General features: G+C 38.8%; 1 protein-coding gene across 1 annotated transcript in view; it reads left to right on the top strand.

Annotated features, from left to right (window-relative positions):
• Positions 1-18,383, top strand: part of POP1 (POP1 homolog, ribonuclease P/MRP subunit) — a 39,112-nt gene extending 20,729 nt beyond the window's left edge. Inside the window, exons 10-17 of the mRNA XM_043979174.1 lie at positions 97-190; positions 1,869-1,980; positions 2,732-2,851; positions 7,265-7,380; positions 9,446-9,637; positions 10,254-10,408; positions 12,077-12,400; positions 14,226-18,383. Of these exons, the coding sequence (XP_043835109.1) occupies positions 97-190; positions 1,869-1,980; positions 2,732-2,851; positions 7,265-7,380; positions 9,446-9,637; positions 10,254-10,408; positions 12,077-12,400; positions 14,226-14,883 (1,771 nt within the window). The 3' untranslated portion in view covers positions 14,884-18,383. The remainder of the gene's footprint in view (positions 1-96; positions 191-1,868; positions 1,981-2,731; positions 2,852-7,264; positions 7,381-9,445; positions 9,638-10,253; positions 10,409-12,076; positions 12,401-14,225) is intronic.
• Positions 18,384-18,735: the final 352 nt, after the last annotated feature.

The raw sequence follows: 18,735 nt of genomic DNA, 5'->3' as shown, positions 1-18,735 counted from the left end.
GCATTCTCAGTACCAGTTTCTCCATGTTTGTTTGTTTTCCATGCTATTTATGATAGCAGTTCATATTTAAAGCCTTTTCCTCTTTTCTATTTTTAGTGATTTGACAATGGAGATGAACAGATATCGACTGATTGGTCCACTGTCTCACAGTATTCTTACTGAGGCACTGAAAACTGCATCCATTTATACTGTAAGAATATATGCAATCATAATTCTTAAGACCATCTAGCAAATATGCAGAATCTAACTTAAGATAGTGTATTAGAAATTGATAAAACTTCTCATTCTCCATTTTATCATTGTTTACCTCCCTTTTCTCCCAGTGAAGCAAATCTAGGAAAATAACACCATAACTGAAGTGTCTTGGCCTTGGTTTTTAATTATTATTTGTTTTGGCATATTTTCTTGGTAGATATAGTCAGGAAATCTGTTCTGAGACAAACCTCTTTAAGTGACTGTATAAACTTGGCATTCATTTAGCTTCCTAATGCCTCAGCTTTCTCTGCTATTCTGAACTCAGATATGGTTAGAACAGATAAGATATTCTTTTTAACTTTTAGAAAGGTAGATAAAACAAGGTTATAAGCTTATACCTGATCCTGTTATTCCAACTAGAGCATAAATACAACAGTACACATTGTGCTGCTATAAAGCATGAAGTAGATCAAAGCTTCTTAAACTTAAACCATGGGTCATGTGACTGAATGTGGGGGTGGAAGAAAATTTGGCAGTAAATGTTTCATTCGTATACTTGTTTTATATACCTGTAAACCCAGGGTCACATAAAAATTTCTTGGGTGAAAGGGGTTTTGAATGGAAAAAGTATAAGAAGCCCTGGGATAGATAACCACAATCAGTGATTAGTCTAATTTGAGAATGATTTTGAAGCAGATTGACAAGGACAATGTTACCGTCACAGAGCATTTTAAAGCAGTACTGAGAGGTGATAGGGACCAAAAGGATATATCTTACATAAAGATCATACTGAGATAGTGGTGGCTCAAGCTCTTTGTTCTTGGGAGGTCAACCAATTATCTGAGGGACTTTTAGAACTTTTGACGAACTTAATATAATTGACATTTACATAGTGCTGTAAATTTTGCAAGGCACTTTTACAGACATTGTCTTTTATGATACAACAGTGATGTAAGACAGTACACACCTTATTATCTTCATGTCACAAATGAGGAAACCAAAGCTCTGAGGAGGTGAGAGACTTACCTATAACTATGCAGTGAGAACTGCATGATGTAAACCAAGGTCCCTCTGGACCTCGAATCTAGTGTTTTTTCCACTGGTCTGTTGTTTCTCTGTCAAGTAATTATGCTCAATTTTGAGTTCTATCATATTCTCATTGAAGTGACTATAAGGTATACTTAAAATTTATAAGAATGTTGTAGTAAATTTTTTTAAACTTAAGATTTCTTAAAACAGTAATGAGTTGTTTCAACTATTTGAGAGGTTAAAAAAAAGGATGGCTGCCTTTTCTTAGTACACTGTTTAAAAAAGTACATGCTTTCAAATATACATAAAAAATGAAAGTTTTTTATGTCAGGTGCTGAAATAGTTTAATCAATTCAACATCTATGGTCTTAAATAAAACCTAATGCATTTTCCTTCATATGTGAAATCTTGAAAAGGATATAGGAGCAGTTCCTTGTTTAATTAGCTATATTTGTTATCTCTGGAAATTATGAAATTAAGTTGCATTATTAATTCAGCATTAATTAGTGGGTTATTTAGAGGAACAGTGTCAATCTACTAGCCAAGACAAAAATGAGAAAAATAACAAATTTGGTCTTCATAGTCAACACAGAAGCTAAAGATCTGAAGTATCTTACCTGATAATAGAATTTATTATTTTGTAGGAGGTAGAAGATGGAGAGACAGTACCTCACAGTTGGTGGGTTGAGACCTGTAAGAATCCTGATACTGTATCTGTCCATCATCGTCAAGAAGCCATTTTTGAATTGTTGGGAGGTATATAAGAGGGAATAAGGGTGTGTGTGTGGGGTGGCTACTTATATGGAGGTTACACATGCATATTACTTTTAGGCTGGTTATATGTCTTAAAGATAGAATTAATTAAAACAATTCATTGCTAATTTAAAATGGGAAAGTTGGACAAATTTAAAGTTGATGTTTATGCTTTTTTTCTGTTAAAGAAACATAGTTAGCTCTTTGAAATCATACATATGTAGAATATGTGTACTTCATATTACAGAGTTGTTGAGGTTGTGAGGTGTTTGGGTTTTGTTTTATTTGTTTTCTTGTGTTTTTTGACTTAATTAGCTATTTGTTGTGCTATATGAAGAAAACCTTGGAGGTGTAGTTAGTAATCATTTCCAAGTGACTGTCATTGTGAAATTATAGCTAAGTTTATATAATTAGGTACTAAATAATTGAAATCTACTTGAATATTATGTGGGTACTATCACTGCATTCTCTTATTTTGCCCATACTGTGAATAGCTGGAAAAAGGTTTTATATTGCATTATGAAATGCTTTTTGTTTTTGTGTTATATTCTTTCATACTATTTGTGATGCTTTACACATCATGACTTATTTTTGCAAAATGTCTATGGGAAAGTTGAAAGAACAAGTGTTGTTAACCCGTCAGCTCTAGAGAAAGGAGGCCCATAAGAAAGTCTGAAAAGATCAAAATGAACATAAATTGATCCGCATATTTGATATGAATAACTTTTTGTTAAGTTTCTCCTTTTCATTAAAGGAATAGCATCTCCAGCAGAAATTCCAGCAGGTACTATTCTGGGTCTGACTGTTGGAGATCCTCGAGTTAATCTCCCTCAGAAGAAGTCCAAGGCTTTGCCCAACCTAGAAAAATGCCAAGGTAACATGCCCTCGTTTTCCTTAGAATATAAAACCATGTTGATGAAACTTAAAGCCATTTTCTTCCTTGTTTGCATACATCATGATTTGTCTGTATTTTTAGTGTCAAGTAATACTTGTCCTTAACAAAAACTCACTTATAATAGTGACAATGGTTTTAGTTGTAAGGAAGGGATTTGCACCCGCAGCTGGTCTTGTGCTCAATGGAAGCCTCTGTTTAGACATACAGATGATCCAGGTTCGAATCCTGGCAAGGCCAACCCAGGTGCTCAGGTGTAATGTTTTCATTTATAGTATGCTGGCATGAAAGAGTTTGTAGGGGGGTTGTTTTGTAAATTAGCTTCAACTTTGTACTAACTGAAGCCTATGTAGAGGAATTTATCCTTACTACTTGTCAAAATTTGCTCTCATTTGTCCAGACTGTAATTTAAGCATATTTAATCTTAAATGAATGAAAATTAGTACCTAAGTGGTTAAATAAAGGACAGGTGCGTAGAAGGAAATTTTCAGAAGGATATTTTACTGCTTCTGGGTCTGCTTTTTTGTCAAAACTGAATAAGAAAAGATATGCTCTTGGGAAAAGAAGAGTTTTAGGGTCAGATCTTGATGGATGTGGCAGTGAGTTTGAGTTGTTTCTTTGAAGGACAGTGGTGTCTAGAATGACCATCTCTTACCTATTCCATAAGGATAACTTTATCCATTTTTCATAGATTATATCATAATCTCTTTTGGACTTTAATAAAATTCTGAGGGTGTGCTTCTAGGTATTATGGGCTTTTCTAAGATTAAGTCTGATCCAGCTTTTTTCAAGTTCTCTCTAGTTTCTACAAGCTGTATCTTGTCATCCTCTGTTCTTTACCCACCCACACACACACCCACACACACCCAGCCACACACCCGCACCCCTACACCTTCCCATAACTGATTTGTTGCCAAAACCTGTCGATTTTACCTTCCTGACATCTCTTTTATACTCTCCCTTCTTTCCTCTGACTCTGCCAGCATCCTGGTGAATGCCCTCATCCCTTCATCCCTGGACTATTGAAAGCATCTGCTGGCCAGTCTTTGCCTCAAGTCTCGCCCTGTACTCGGTATACTCCAGTAACTCCCCATCATCTCTAGAATCAAATATACATTCCTTGTCCTGGTGTTCAAAGTCCTTCATAACTTGGACCCTGTACATTTTCAGTCTTCTTATACCTTGCTCCTCTCCATATCCTCAGTGATCCAGTGATCCTGGCCGCCTGGCTCTTCCTGGATCATAAACATTCCATCTCCCAGCCCTGAGATTGTTCACTAATTGTCCCCTGTGCTCGGAACTCTCTCCCTCCTCATCTCTACTTTTTGTCTTCCCTGGCTTCGTTCAAGTCCCCACTGAAAATCTGCCTTCTACAAGAATCTTTTCCCAACTGCCCTTAGTGCCTTTCTTTTGTTGATTATCTCTTATTTATCCCGTATTTAGATTGAATGTTATTTCCATATTGTTTCCCCCTTTGGACTGTGAGCTTCTTGAGAGCAGGGACTGTTTCTACCTTTCTTTGTATCCCCAGCACTTCATACCATGCCTGACACACAGTAGGCACTTACTAAATGTTTGCCGCAAAAAACCCCCAACTTTGTTGTGATTAGAAAAACCCCAAACCTACATCAAATGTAATTATACATAGCTGTGGACTTTCAACTTGACAAGGCCTAGTTTAGGTGTTTCTTCATCGAAGCAGCTTTTTCATAAATTTTATGCAGTACTTGAAATTTTTAAGGAGTAATGATTTTCTCCCAACACTTTATCTTCTAGAAAGAAAGATGAGTAAAACCCTCACAACAGAAAGACACTGTGCTGAATCAGTATTAGGAATCTAGAATGTTGGTCTTTGTGAGTTAGCTTCCTGAAGCTTGAGCAGCTTCATGACTGTCCAGAACTTGAAATCTGTTAACACAGCTGCCTGTCTCTGCTGGATACTTTTTTTTTTTTTGGTAAGGCAGTTGGGGTTAAGTGACTTGCCCAGGATCACACAGCTAGTAAGTGTTAAGTGTCTGAGGCTGGATTTGAACTCAGGTACTCCTGACTCCAGGGCCGGTGCTCTATCCACTGCGCCATCTAGCTGCCCTGTTAACACCTTTCTTTGTATTTGCTGACTTTTTTTAATGGTAGAATTTTTATTAGGTTCTTGCTGGTGTCTAGAATGCAGATTTACAAATTACTGAAGGATTTCTTTCAAAAATTCGATGTAAGCTATGCTGATAGACTGTGATCTCTTTATTTGTTCCTCTTATTGCTGTTTTTTCCCTCACAAAACACGAAAGGTGGTCCTCTTATCAGAATGCTAGAGAAGTCACTCTTAACATTTTACTTTTGCTTTTGCAAATACTTTCAGAGTACCTTTGAACTCATGTGCCTCATCTTACAGTTAGGCTAAATTCCACTGCCAAAAACCTTACTATTATCAGGCAGGATAGTTTAACTTTACTGTGTATTGAATTAAAAGTAGAATGAACGTTAAGAACCTAACCTTGCTTGTCTTTTGGTCCTGAAATGAAATATTCCTTATTTTCCTTTGGTTTTTCTTACTTTTTCTAAATCCATTTTCTTCTCCAGACTAATAGTTTAGATTAAAAAAAAAACATTTTAACTGAAAGAACTTCATTGAATTTTCTTTCTTTTTTTTTTTTTTTTTAGTCAGGCAATTGGGGTTAAGCGACTTGCCCAGGTTCACACAGCTAGTAAGTGTTAAGTGTCTGAGGCCGGATTTGAACTCAGGAACTCCTGACTCCAGGGCTGGTGCTCCATCCACTGTGCCACTTAGCTGCCCCCATTGAGTTTTCTTTTAAAATTGAAATTTGTTTTCTGTTCTTGGTTGCTCGATTGTCTTTGTCACAGTTTCAATTTTCCAACTAACCAGAAGACTCTTGCGTGGAATCTAAAAAAGAAAAAAAAAAACCTAAGTAGAGTTTTAGTTGGAAACACTCTAGTGTATCTGAAATGGCATGAGATTCTAGGCTGGTGAGGGTAGTCCTTGAAGTTAGTATGTTTGATTCATTTAGCAGTATAGCTGTCATAGCTAACTAGCTTAAAGGGCTTTCAGTCCTTCTGAAAAGAAGTCTTAAAAGTCTCAACTGTCTTGAAAATGTTTGGAAATGGTTTGAACAGTCTCCTATGATTCCTCAAAACCAAGTAGTGACCATATCTTACTGGCAGTCTGGACCAAATGAAGTCTAATCGTAGTTTTAAATCTATAGCACCAGTACGCAGAAATTCAGGAGGATTTTGAAATGTATTTTGTTCGTTTCTAGAGCAGCTGTTTTGAACTTCTTCAATGTAAATAAGCCCCGTTACCTAAAATTGAATAGTTAATGTTTTGAGTGTTTATATTGTACTAGAATCATTCCTGCCTTCAAGGAACTTACCTATCTAGTAAGCTTTTCATCGGTCTTTCTCTCATTGCCTTCCACTATGAAATATATTTCAATTTTGCTTCCACTTTATTTTTTTTCCAGCCACCAGAGTTCCAAGAAGCCTCCCATATCCATAGTTTTGAATGATTTCTCTCTGTGCCAACATTTCAGCACTACAGCTTGAAACAAACATCAACTGGATCATATTTTCAGTTTCTCAGCCCAATGAACAAAACTTAAGCTATTTTTCTACTTTAAAAAAAAAAGAATAATATCTGAGAATAAGTTTTTTGTGGTTTTTAAAAACCATTTTTATAGAGAAAGAGTTGGAAGAGTAGCATTCTCTGTTCTTTCAGTATTTGTGTGTGTGTGTTGCTGAAAAAGTCCAAAATATCTTTCTTATCCTTCTCCAACCTCTCCCTTAAGGTACTTTTCATTTTAGGATTATAGGCACGCATCCTTCTATTGAGCTCTTTTAAAGTCAGGGGATGTGCTGAACATAGATGTAGATAGATTACACTTAGTAAAACTTGGTTTTCCCAACACTTGAAATTAGTCACGCCTCTTTTCCTTCTCCCAAGTCTGTTGGATTACTGCACTTTTCCTATGAAAGATTTAAGAAGCACAGAATACTAATTATTGGATTAGCAAAACGGGAATGACTCTAGAAAAATAGATTTGTGTAGCATTTGGTCTTTGTAAACACAGAACTAAATAACTACTTAGAAGTAATTTAGTGTTGAGATAGTATATTATTTGACCTCCTGATTTTGTGATATGGTAGAAAGTTCAGTCATTTGCTGTTTCACAAATAGTCAAACCTGATAATAAATGAACAGTCCTAGAGGTAGCTATAGCTGCTCTTATTGACAAGATGTTTTCTAAAATGAAGACATTTTCAGAAACACACCACTTTTAAGTATTTTGTCATTTATAAGCAACTCTCAGAATCTGAAAATTTATTTCACTTCATTACATTTATCTAAAATGTATGGTTTGAAAGGTTTCTTTTCCTTCATAGATAATGAAAATGTTAGACAACTGCGCCTAGAGGGTGTGCCTGTGGAGTGTGCTCATAGTTTCATCTGGAATCAGGATATATGTAAGAGTGTCACAGAGAATAAAATCCCGGAAAAGGTAAATAACATGGTTGTAGGCTTTTGGTAAATCACCAGGTTGCCATGGTAACAGTAGACTCCCATTATTGTGTATATGTGCCTGGTGCCTCCTTTTTTTCACTTAGGGAAATATATAGTACAATGTATGTGCAAAGTTCCTTGCAAACTTGGATTAGTTTTTTGTAAGCATAATTTATTTGTATCATCTATCTACCTCATGGGCTTGTAAAGGAAATGGTTTGTAAATGTTAATTTACTCTGTAAATGACTTTATTTTAAAGTAATAGATTGTCTAATTTATTATTATTATTATTTTTAGAAACTAAAGCATTTCCTAAATAGTAAGTTCTAGTTAGAGATCATTGACTTCTTTCTTTGAGTTACAGATTGTTAAATTATCTGAAGTAGTGACTACTTAGGTTTAAAAACTGCAAGGTAGGGAAGCTGGGTGGTGCAGTGGATAGAGCACTGGCCCTGGATTCAGGAGGACCTGAGTTCAAATTTGGCCTCAGACACTTAACAGTTACTAGTTGTGTGACTCTGGGCAAGTCACTTAACCCCAATTGCCTCACAAAAAAAAAAAAAAGAAAAGAAAAAACTGCAAGGCAGTCCTTACTCAGCCACCAATAAGTATGATCTATGCCCTAGAAAAGAATCCTTACTTTATAACACACCCAACCTGTGGACATACAGCTTCTACTTAAAGATCTCCTTAGAGGGAGAACTTGCCACCTCCTAAGGCAGCCCATCTTACTTTTTGTTAGCTCTACTTATCATCTGGAAATAGCATTCATTAAACAGCAGTGAAATAGTATGACATAGATAGAGCTGAATCTACCTACTTCTAATAGGTGCTGGTTTTGTGACTCCCTAAGCTAACTGCTTAAATCTCTCAGGGCCTCTCAACTCTTGTGACTATAAATTGCCAATTATGCTTGAAAAGAGGGAATTTCCTCACTGGAGGAAGTTTAAGGAAGATAGTTCCTTAAAGCATGGCTAGGTGGCCCAGTGGATAGAGTGCTGGACCTGGAGTCAGGAAGACCTGAATTCATATCTGGCCTCAGACACTAGCTGTGTGACTCTGGGCAAGTCACTTAACCCTGTTTGTCCCAGTTTCCTCATCTGTAAAATGAGCTGGAGAGGGAATGGTAAACCACTCCATTATCTTTGTCAAGAAAATCCCAAATAGGTCGCAAAGAGTTGACACGACTGAAATGAGAAACAAGAAATTTCTAAAACCTATGACTGGTAGGTGTGAAACCAGTCCTGTCTACACACCAATCTCTACAAAAAAAAAAAAAATTCAGCATAGAACAAAAGTGTGATGGTTGCCATTTGGATAACATTACCCATATGGTTTACAGTATTTTTTTATTTTGACTATGATATTTAGGATGTAGAAAGAAAGATCCTCAATAATTTGGCCCTTCAGTTTGTTTGGCCTTTCATGTAGTTTGACAGAAGTAGGTACCATATGACTTTTCTGTTCAACATATTCTAGTAACTTCCTATTGCTTCTAGGATCAAATAGAAACTCTCCTGTTTAAATTTTAAAGCCCTACACAATCTGGCTCTAAGCTGTCTTTCTAGCTCCATTGGTGATGCCTCCCCCTCTACCCCTTTTCCATCCAGATTGGCCTTCTCTGTTCCTCATGAGTGACACTCTCTTGTATGACTCCTTGTCTTTGCTCTGTCTCCTCCATGCCCGAAATGTCTTCTCTCAGCCTCCACCCTGTGTAGTCCATCTTGTACATAAAGCTTTTCCTTTTCCCCCCATGTCCCCAACTGATAGTGCCTCTCTTCCCAAACTACATTGTATTTAAATTTTACTTTATATGTATATTTTTTATTTATTAACTTTGTTTTATATATTTGCATGTGTATTTGTTGTGTCTCCTTAGAATAAGTGTAAGCTTCTGGTAAATAGGGATTCTTTCATTCTTTGTGTACTTCTATCTCCAGTGTCTAGCATATCATATGTAGGTACTTAATAAATATTTGTTGTTTGACAGCGCATCAGGCTGTCCTGTTGATTCTTTAAAGGAATAGGAGCCCTTGTCTTGAATTCTTTTCTTTCATCACAGGAGTTAAACCAGATGAGAAGTGAATTGATGGTGCCTGGGTCACAGCTTAATTTAGGCCACCGTGAATCCAAGATACCCATACTATTGATCCAACAACCAGGGAAAGTAACTGGTGAAGATCGACTAGGATGGGGAAGTGGCTGGGATATCTTACTTCCCAAAGGTTGGGGAATGGCTTTCTGGATTCCCTTCGTAAGTTATTTTCTGAATCTGAATTTCAGATATGTTTGAAAATGCCTTTGCACCAAAAATCAAATATTGAAGATGTGGTAGGCATTGTAGGCAGTCTTTTTGTTCTTGTTTCTGTGGTAGTGACACTGTTTGCTTATCACACAGAGCCAGTCTGTCCTTAGTAAGTTGAGATGACCAGGACCCTCTTCTCTATAAGTCTGGGAAATTTTCAAAATTGACCTTTTAGAAATTAGAGATGATAAAAAATAGTGGCATTGTCATACTTTTGAATCTTCTGACAATATAGCCTCCCAAACCTTTGCAGACATGGAAGGTATTAAGAAAAAGTATTGACTGTGTTTTCTTCACTTGTATCCACAGCCATCTTTTATCTGAGCTAGCTTTGAGTAGCATTCTGATCATGCTTAAGAGAAAATGGGCCATTTTGAAATTTGTACCTTTAGACTGATCAGTAATTTTCAAAATGTTTCTGCTTTAGAGCAAGAGAGTTTCACTTGACCAAGTAAGAGTAGAAATATTTTGGAATCCGTTGAACATAGCTTGTTGTTTCCATTTTGGTTGGGTAGAGCCACATTTTTTTCTGGATATTGTTAGATATTCTGCATATTCTTCTTAGATCTATCGTGGTGCACGAGCTGGAGGACTAAAAGAAGGTCTCATACACTCTCGGTATAAGGGAGTACCTAGCATCCCTGATGATTTCCCAGACTGCCCTGCTGGAGTTTTGTTTGCCACAGAACAAGAAAATAATCTTCTGGAAAAATACAAAAGGTAAGAGATTTCTTAACTTGAGTAAAAGTTCACATTTAATAAAGGAGTAGATTTGCTCATTGGCAAACCAGCACTGATGCAGTTAGTTATTAAGTGGTGTATGTGTTTTCCTTTGTTTTGTTTTGAGGTAAATGTTACCCAAATATTACCATTTTAAAATATGTCATTGAATACAGCAAATTTCTCATCTACTTTCATATGTGTAACATGAGTCGTTAGGAACCCTTTTCTTGGGTACCTTAGTTATGCTGATGATGTCGCATGTCTCACGTAGTCAAGGTATTCCTTTTCTACGGTATTAAGCAGAGAGATTTTAAAGTGACTTGACTAGGAAGGATGTGTGTATTTGAACATCTTAGCCTTTTCTTCCCTAGTAATGATATGAAATGAGTTGGGATATTTCAACCAGATGAGTTTGTTCTGGGCTGAGGGAGAGCAATTTTTGGTTCTTTGAGAGGGTAGCTAACAGTTTAAATTGTATCTGAGGATAGAAATCAATATAAGTAGACTCTGTGGACTAGTAATAATCACTAACCTAGCAGTTGGGCAAATGTGCCCCTTAATAAAAGGTGTTTCCTCCGCTGGCTGCCTTTGAAGGTCATTATGATTTTGGTCTGGCCACTGGGATCTGGGCCCAAACAGAAGTGTTTTCTCTGGCACATATTATTAGTTGCTTTCAGTTGTTCGGATTTGGAATGGCTGAAGATTAGGCTCCTTTTGCTTTAGTCCAGGGGACTCTGGAGAGGTCCCACTAGTTCTGAGACCAGTTTAATCTCTGGGGAATCCAGGGGTTATAAATTTGGTTTCAGACCCCATCCCTTAGGTCAGCCCAGGAGTCAGTCATATTTTCCAGAAAGCCCTTCAGGCTGTGATAACCAACAATTAGGCTGGACTTTCATGACTAATTTATGTTTTTCTGAAGATTATGTTAACTGTTTATTCAGTGCTTTGTTGATTCTTGGAGGTTTTCAAAGATTCTAGCCACTTCATTTTAAAACATGGCCATCGCTTTCATTCATCCCCATCTTTCCAAACACAGTGCCTCAGTCACCTTTCACCTTTCAGCAAATGCTTCCCAATTGCAACTAGGTATCAGCCAATTCAAATTGATCTCCTTGTCTAAAGTCCGCGGCGCCCCCCCCCCCCCATGTCCCCTGTCCATTTTCCTGAAGCATGGGTCTGATCATGATTTAGCCCTTCTTACTGAACCCCAGTGGCTTCCTATTGTCTTCAGTATAAACTATAAACTCCCCTGCTTGGCATCTAATGCCTTTACAATCTATTCCCAGCTTACACTTCCAGTCTTATTATGTACCCATTGCTTTCTCTCACATCTATATTTCAGCCAAACTGGCCTGCTCTGTTGCTCCCTGTTCCTGGTGTTCCATTTTCCCACCTCTTCCTTTGTATACAGGCTGTATTCTATACCTGGGATGTGCTTCCTCCTCACCTCTACCTCCTTCAAAGCTCAGCCCTCATCACTTGGGATAAGAGCTTTCCCCCACCTGCTCCACCCCCGTTTGACTTTGCAAACGTGGAATGGGCAGAAGGCACACAGACTAGGTGTTGAATTGTTACTGTGAAGATAATCCCTATTCAAGTGGTTCTTGTGACATGGGAACAGCCCTACCTTGTGTAAACCAATGGTTTCTCTTTATTTTTAATTAGACACCCACCTGCAAAGAGGCCCAACTACGTCAAACATGGTACTTTGTCACCTTTCCGATGTCCTTGGGAACAGTTAACTCGAGATTGGGAATCAAGAATTACAGCTCAGGCCGAGTCTCCTGTATCTCCTTGTTCATCCGTAATTAGCCAGAGTGATCCTGGGAGAGAAGACCTTTGTGCTGTGGGGGGTGAGCAGGGGTCAGAGCTGTCTCGTGATACTGAGACTCTACAAAACAAAGCAGCAGAGCCAGAAGAGGCGATGGACACCCATTCTCCAGATGCTGCCATGGCTAGAGACACAAAGAGCACCTTCTGTGTTCTTAGGTAAGTGACCTAGTAATCGTTATATCATTTTTTTTACTTGCAGATGGGATTTTGATGATCCTTTCAGATTTACAAATTTATGTGAATTGAGCATTCACACAAGTCTTTTTTTTTTTTTAGTGAGGCAATTGGGGTTTAGTGACTTGCTCAGGGTCACACAGCTAGTAAGTGTTAAGTGTCTGAGGCCGGATTTGAACTCAGGTACTCCTGATTCCAGGGCCGGTGCTCTATCTACTGCGCCACCTCGCTGCCCCCACAAAAGTAATTTTTAATTGTCCGGAGCTTGAGGGCATAGTGAAATCATTTAGTGAGTTCCAGTTTTTTGTTTGATAGCGCTATCATGATGGGAATATTGATGTAAATAAACATTAACAAAGACAGTTTCTGCCAAGTCAAACATCTGACTGGGGTGGGGGACACACGTCCAGTTTTCATAGAGAGCAGCACTTTGTCAGTGAAGAGGAGCTACATGATTTGTTCATGCTTTGCTCTAAATCACTAGATTAAGCAAATCCTCTAATTCTTAGAACTCTGGGTTTAAGGTAGTGTCCCTTTAATTCCACATTGTTGCCACATTGTAAAGGGTATCTTATAAAACTATGATCATTCCTTATCCTTCTAGTCTTGGGAGAGGTGTTTGTTACTTTTAAGGTGTGAGATTAAAATTGGATATTAGATCATAAATCTCCCCTACTTAACTTTTCCCTAATTTATCTCCCAGACTAGTAAATGGAAGAAGCTTCTGGTTTTCTAGATAGAGCCTTTATTGTATGGTAGTCACAAGGTGATGTTGATTAGAAGGATAGGAAAATAGAAATACAATACAAATTGTCTTAAGTCTAGGCTTAGTCTATATTCCTTATAAAAACTCACCAAACCGAAAAGGCCACCTTTGGAGAGAGAGAGACCGTCTGTGCCGCGCCATCAGGAGTCCCGCCAAGCAGGCAAAAAGGCCTACTCTCGTTCTCTCCACCCCGGAAGTCAAAAACCCGGCAGGCAGTCTGACATGCGCAGCAGGCGGACTGTTCATCTCCTCCCCAAAAGGGTGGTCCTTGAAAAACGGGCGTCTTTCAGTTATCCTAACCGACTGTTAAAAACTTTCATATTTTACCACATTTCCCCCCTTTGCTTCCTCAAGAAACGGAATGTTTCCTTGATGGAACAAAGGGGGGAAATGTGGTAAAATATGAAAGACGCCAGTTTTTCAAAGGGGATGTATCTTCAAATGGTACTTCTGAGCTTTCTACCAAAGATTCTTTTTGCCTGTTCAGGACTCAGTGGGCAAAAATGTTAAATGTTTATTATGGAGGACAATTTTTCATTGATGCCTCATGTTTATTTTTCTACCACAGTCACTCCTTTCCTCTTGCAGGCATTGCACAGTTTCTCAGAATAGCCTCCCTCTGATCCTTATTCCTCTCATTACTACTACGCCCACCACCACCTCCTAGATCTTAACCTTTTTTCTGCACCTTTGGACCCCTTCTATGAACGAGGGTTTTAAATGCATAAAGTATATAAGATATATATACAGTTCTCAAAATATTTAAGTTTATGAACCCAAGGTTAAGAACTCCTGCCCTACATCCTAAATCTTTCCTTCCCTCCAACTTTTTTTCCTCAAAGTGGTAGATATTTAAGTGAAATCGTCCAATAATTGAGAAGATAATGCATATGTACTGTTTTCCAGGCTTAGAGTTACTGATGTTTTCCCATGAATAAATAACATTAAAAAATTTTAGTTACCTAGGGCAACACCTGAATTATTTGTTTATATTTTCTTTGAACAAAATGTTCTCAAACAGATGTTTTTTACTTCATTTAGGAGTAGGAAATTATTGAAGTGGTTAGCAGCCTGGTGTCAGCCTGTTACTAGAAGAAATCAAGCAGTCCACCGAGCTCCCAGGATGCATCAGCCAGAGCTGACAAGGGCTACCTGTCTGTCCATCTTACGTGACTATCCAAGATCCCTGGTGTGGGTCAGCCTATCTTTGCTCAAAAAGGGAAACCCAGAGTTACACACCATGATCTGCATCCCATCAAAAGATGATTTCCTGCATCTAAAGGGAGACCAGCTTTATTGTGGCCCTCAGGAGTCCAGACACAGTGACCCATTCAAGACCATGGCACGGAAACAGAAAGAGAAGAAGAAAATGGAGAAGGGGCAGAAAGAAGAAAGAGGTGCTGCCCAAGGTCCAGCAGGAGAGCCTCACTGTGCAATGGCATATGCAGAGGGAACTCGTGGTTTGTGGCCAGGCCCTCTCCCTGATGTCACCGGCCATTGCTCCCGGACCCTCCTCGGATTTGTTACACAAGGAGATTTCTCTCTGGCTTCTGGCTGCGGGGAAGCATTAGGGTTTGTTAGTTTGACTGGTCTGCTGGAGATGCTCTTGAGTCAGCCGGCAGACAAGAGGGGGCTGGTGTTATTAAGAACACCGGCATCTCTGCAGTATCGATTTGCTAGGATAGTTATTGACGTGTAAGTGCCGTTTTCTATGACAGCGAGGTACAAATGGTGCCAAAGAGAATACAGCAAGCAGAGCCACGCAGTTTTAAGTGTTTGCCTTTTGCCTTCCACTATATATATGCCATGTGAAATTGCTTGAAAAAATAAGCTAAAAATCTATCAGTGTATTATGTAAATGAATGAAATGCTAACTTATGTCATATGTTTACATTACTCAGTGGTGTTGATGTCCTTTCCTCACCTTTTCCTTTAAAATATTTAAGTTCTGTCCCGTATAACTAAAGTTATTAGTATTGTGATTTCAGAAGATCTGTATATTTTTTGCTTAGAAATGATCGAAACCTGTAGTTTTCTGTTGAAGGGGCAGGAAGCTCTCTTTGAAAAGCTTTTTAGTTCATGCGACTAGTCTGGTGTGCATTTAATTACTGTAAAAAAGAGACTTCTCAGTTTGAGCCTGTGTATGTAATATACCTTTGTGGGACTCAAAAGGTGGCCCTTTGTGTAATGGAACTGCTGACTTGGACTGAGAACTTGTACCTTCTTTAGCCATGGAGAAGAAAACCATGACAAATTTTTGGCTGCTGGCTTGTTTCGATGCTCAGCCTGCTTATGGAGAAATGAGTTGGATTAGAGTTGGAGCAGGAGCTAGAACCTGAATTTGTACAGCCTTTACCCCAGCATCACTGACCAGCACGCTCCCTCGGGAGTCTCGCAATCTTCCTGTGCCTTCTGCAGTTCCCAAATATTTCTCAAAGCCATAGATGTGTATAGAGCTACCTACCTCAGGAAGAAGATGGCCAAATGGTCAGCCACTCTGAAGTTCTAAAGATGCTCTATAACCCTATAATAAGCATGTTACTATATGCCTAACTGCAGTCTCATGATGCCCAGGGAATGTTAGGCAGCAGATCAGAAGGGGTGAGTTTACAGAGAACTCTAGCTTATGATGCTTAGGAAAAACAGCTGCCACTTTCCACTTGGAGAGGAGCAGATGAGTCAGAAATTAGCTTTCCCTCTGCTCCAGTACCAACATGCCCCCGTCCTCCTTTCCCATAGCCTATATGCCCTTGGCTGTCCTCTGTTCTTGGTGAAGGGACTTTAAACGAGGTCAGGCTTGGGACCAGTTTGGGATTTATTTTTCTCTTGCATGTCTAAATTAAATATTAGTGCATGTTTATACAGATTTGATTTCTGCAGTAGAAATTGGTAATAAATACCTGTTGGGTTATGGGAGGAAGGGGCAAGTAATAGGGAGAGGGCATAGCATCATTAGAGTATTTCATAGGGATCTTGAGCCAACACTCTCCACATGCCCTACACAATTCCCTGAAGATCATCTTTGTATCCAACCAAAGTAATGTTTTGACCCTTGCTAGAAAAAAAAAAAAGATTTGTAACTGAATAGTGTCTATCACAGCAAATTAAAACCCAAATCATCCTATGCTGTTATAGGTTAATGGACAGATTGTTTAAGAGATTTTGCCTGTTGTCTCAGTTACTGACTTATTGGAGCTAATGGGATCGCCTTGAAATTTCACTCACAGAAATAGCTCCCTTGGCTTCATCTTCAGACAACCATCTGCCCTAATTGGTCATGGGTAGGTTGGGGAGAGGAGAGGGAGTGTTGTGGAGATAACTAGATGGATCAAAGCAAAGCATGGGGAAAATAACTTAAAAGCACCTACTCTGTTCAGTCCATAGCACCATTGTTATGTACAAAGGACTTTGTTGTCATTAAGGAACTATAAAAGGACAATAGATATTCACTAAATATATATATCTTCCTCCTGTAAAGAAGTGATAGGCACAAGGGCCTATTTTGCTTCATTCTATTTATTATTGGAATCAAATATTTTTGAGCCCTACCTATGTGCCTGTTTGTTTAGTGCTCTATTAGAAAATGGATGTATGGGGGCAGCTATGTGGCACAGTGGATAAAGCGCTGGCCCTGGATTCAGGAGGACCTGAGTTCAAATTCAGCCTCAGACACTTGACACTGTGTGGCCCTGGGCACATCACTTAACCCTCATTGACCTGCAAAAAACAAACAAAAAAAATGGATGAATAAAACAAGTGCTTTATCTTGTTGGAGAAATGACAGATATGTTAATGAACAAATTGTGTTCCAAGATTGGATACAGCCTTAGAATTTGGGAACCAGGTCAGAAAAGATGACCTTCTGACATGGAAACACCAGTAAGACCCAGCATGATGATATCCTTTTGTTTTGGAACCTTTTGGTCTACAAAGCATCTCCTGTACATGGTCTCATTTAATCCTCATGAACAGGCCTATTTGAGAGAGACAAAATGGGTTTCTTTTGCATAAAGCTGAGAGATGATGTGACTTGTCACAACCAGCAGCAGAAAGAGGACTAGAATCCAGGTCTTTCAATTCCTAGTCCAGTGTCCTTTGTACTAACTTAAATAAAAGTGGATCCACTTAACCAGCTACAGAAGTGGTTGTCCATGGAAGTGGGATGGTGATGAACTCAGATGATCTTAGCAATACGCCAATATAAATCTAAGTTCTTAAGTACTTCAAGGATTGGCGATTTACATTGTGTTGGTACACCCCCTTCACTTATCCTAGGACTCTAGTTGGATTTTCAGTTGCTGTGGCCAAAAACTTCATCTCCTGTGGTCATTTTTATGATGACCAACTTAGCTTTGTTGTTCAGTCCATCCCTGGCTCTGCTTCAAAGTTTTTCCAGCCTGGGACTTCACTGGCATAGCTTTTGAGAACCCCCAAGGGTCACTTCAGTGCCTCAGTGAGGCATTAAAGTTGAATTCATTGAAAGATAAATGTCACCTCCACTTTGGTGGATCTGTGATCTCATTGGCATGTGGATACTATGGTGGAGAATGTAATCCATGCCTTCTCCTGAATGACTCCTTGTCCATGTTCTATAAATCCTCCCAAGGAGATCCACTCTCTAGATCTCTGACATTGCATGAATACCAGTGGATCATACAAGCTAACATTTACTTCTGGCTGGCATGAGATGGCCTTGTGCATTCTCTGATGGACAATTTTATCTCTGTTGTTACATCTTTCAAGGAATCTTGTGTGATTTTTGACATGCATGTTTAAAGTAAATCCTTTAATGCAACATTTGCCCTAGCAAACTGATTAACATGAGATAAACTAATCTTGGAAGTTGTAAAATGTGAATAGTAGATGCAAATGTGGCTTGGTGGTGGGGGTGGAGGGGGGGGTTAAAAAAAAGGAGAACCAAAGAGTAACTCTTCAGTTCAATGTTCAGCATGCCTCCAGTGCTGCCAGAGGGGGAAATGTTCTGATTCTAATCTGTCAATTTTGGTTCTTTTAAAATGTCTTCAGAATTGGGGAGAATTTATTGGGCTACCACAACTTGATGGACTTCATAACCCTTGTTCACATTCGGATGTGTCATTTGGTCTCCTGAATGAATGTATTCTGAGGAAGGGCATGCCTGTTGTGTGCAAGCGATCAGTATTCTTGCTAGATGTCTCATTACAAATGAATAAATTACCATTCTGGTCTCATGAGTTTGATTGTCTCTTGTGAATGTGGTTATTAATGCAAATGCCCTGATCACCTCTGCCTGTTTAAATAGATAAAAACTCAGTTGAACCTCTGAACCTGCAAATGGAGGACCTGACTTTAGGTCTGTGGTGACCTCACCTAGGTGGAAGACCTCAGTGAGCCTCCCTTTGCTCAGTGAAACAGCCAGTTTCTCATTTTAACACCATTTCTTTACTGCAACAATAGGCATTTAGAGACAGAAAATGAATGCAACCTGAGAAGCCACCCAAGCATTTTAGGTCAGCTTTTAAATTTAGGCATGGAATATTTGGAGGCTTTGAAATTCATGGATGGAACTCAT

The sequence above is a fragment of the Dromiciops gliroides genome, chromosome 1 (genome assembly GCF_019393635.1).
Source record: "Dromiciops gliroides isolate mDroGli1 chromosome 1, mDroGli1.pri, whole genome shotgun sequence".
Lineage (NCBI taxonomy): Eukaryota > Metazoa > Chordata > Mammalia > Microbiotheria > Microbiotheriidae > Dromiciops > Dromiciops gliroides.
Note: the sequence above shows the minus strand (reverse complement) of the source record. Positions and strands in the feature narration are given on the sequence as shown.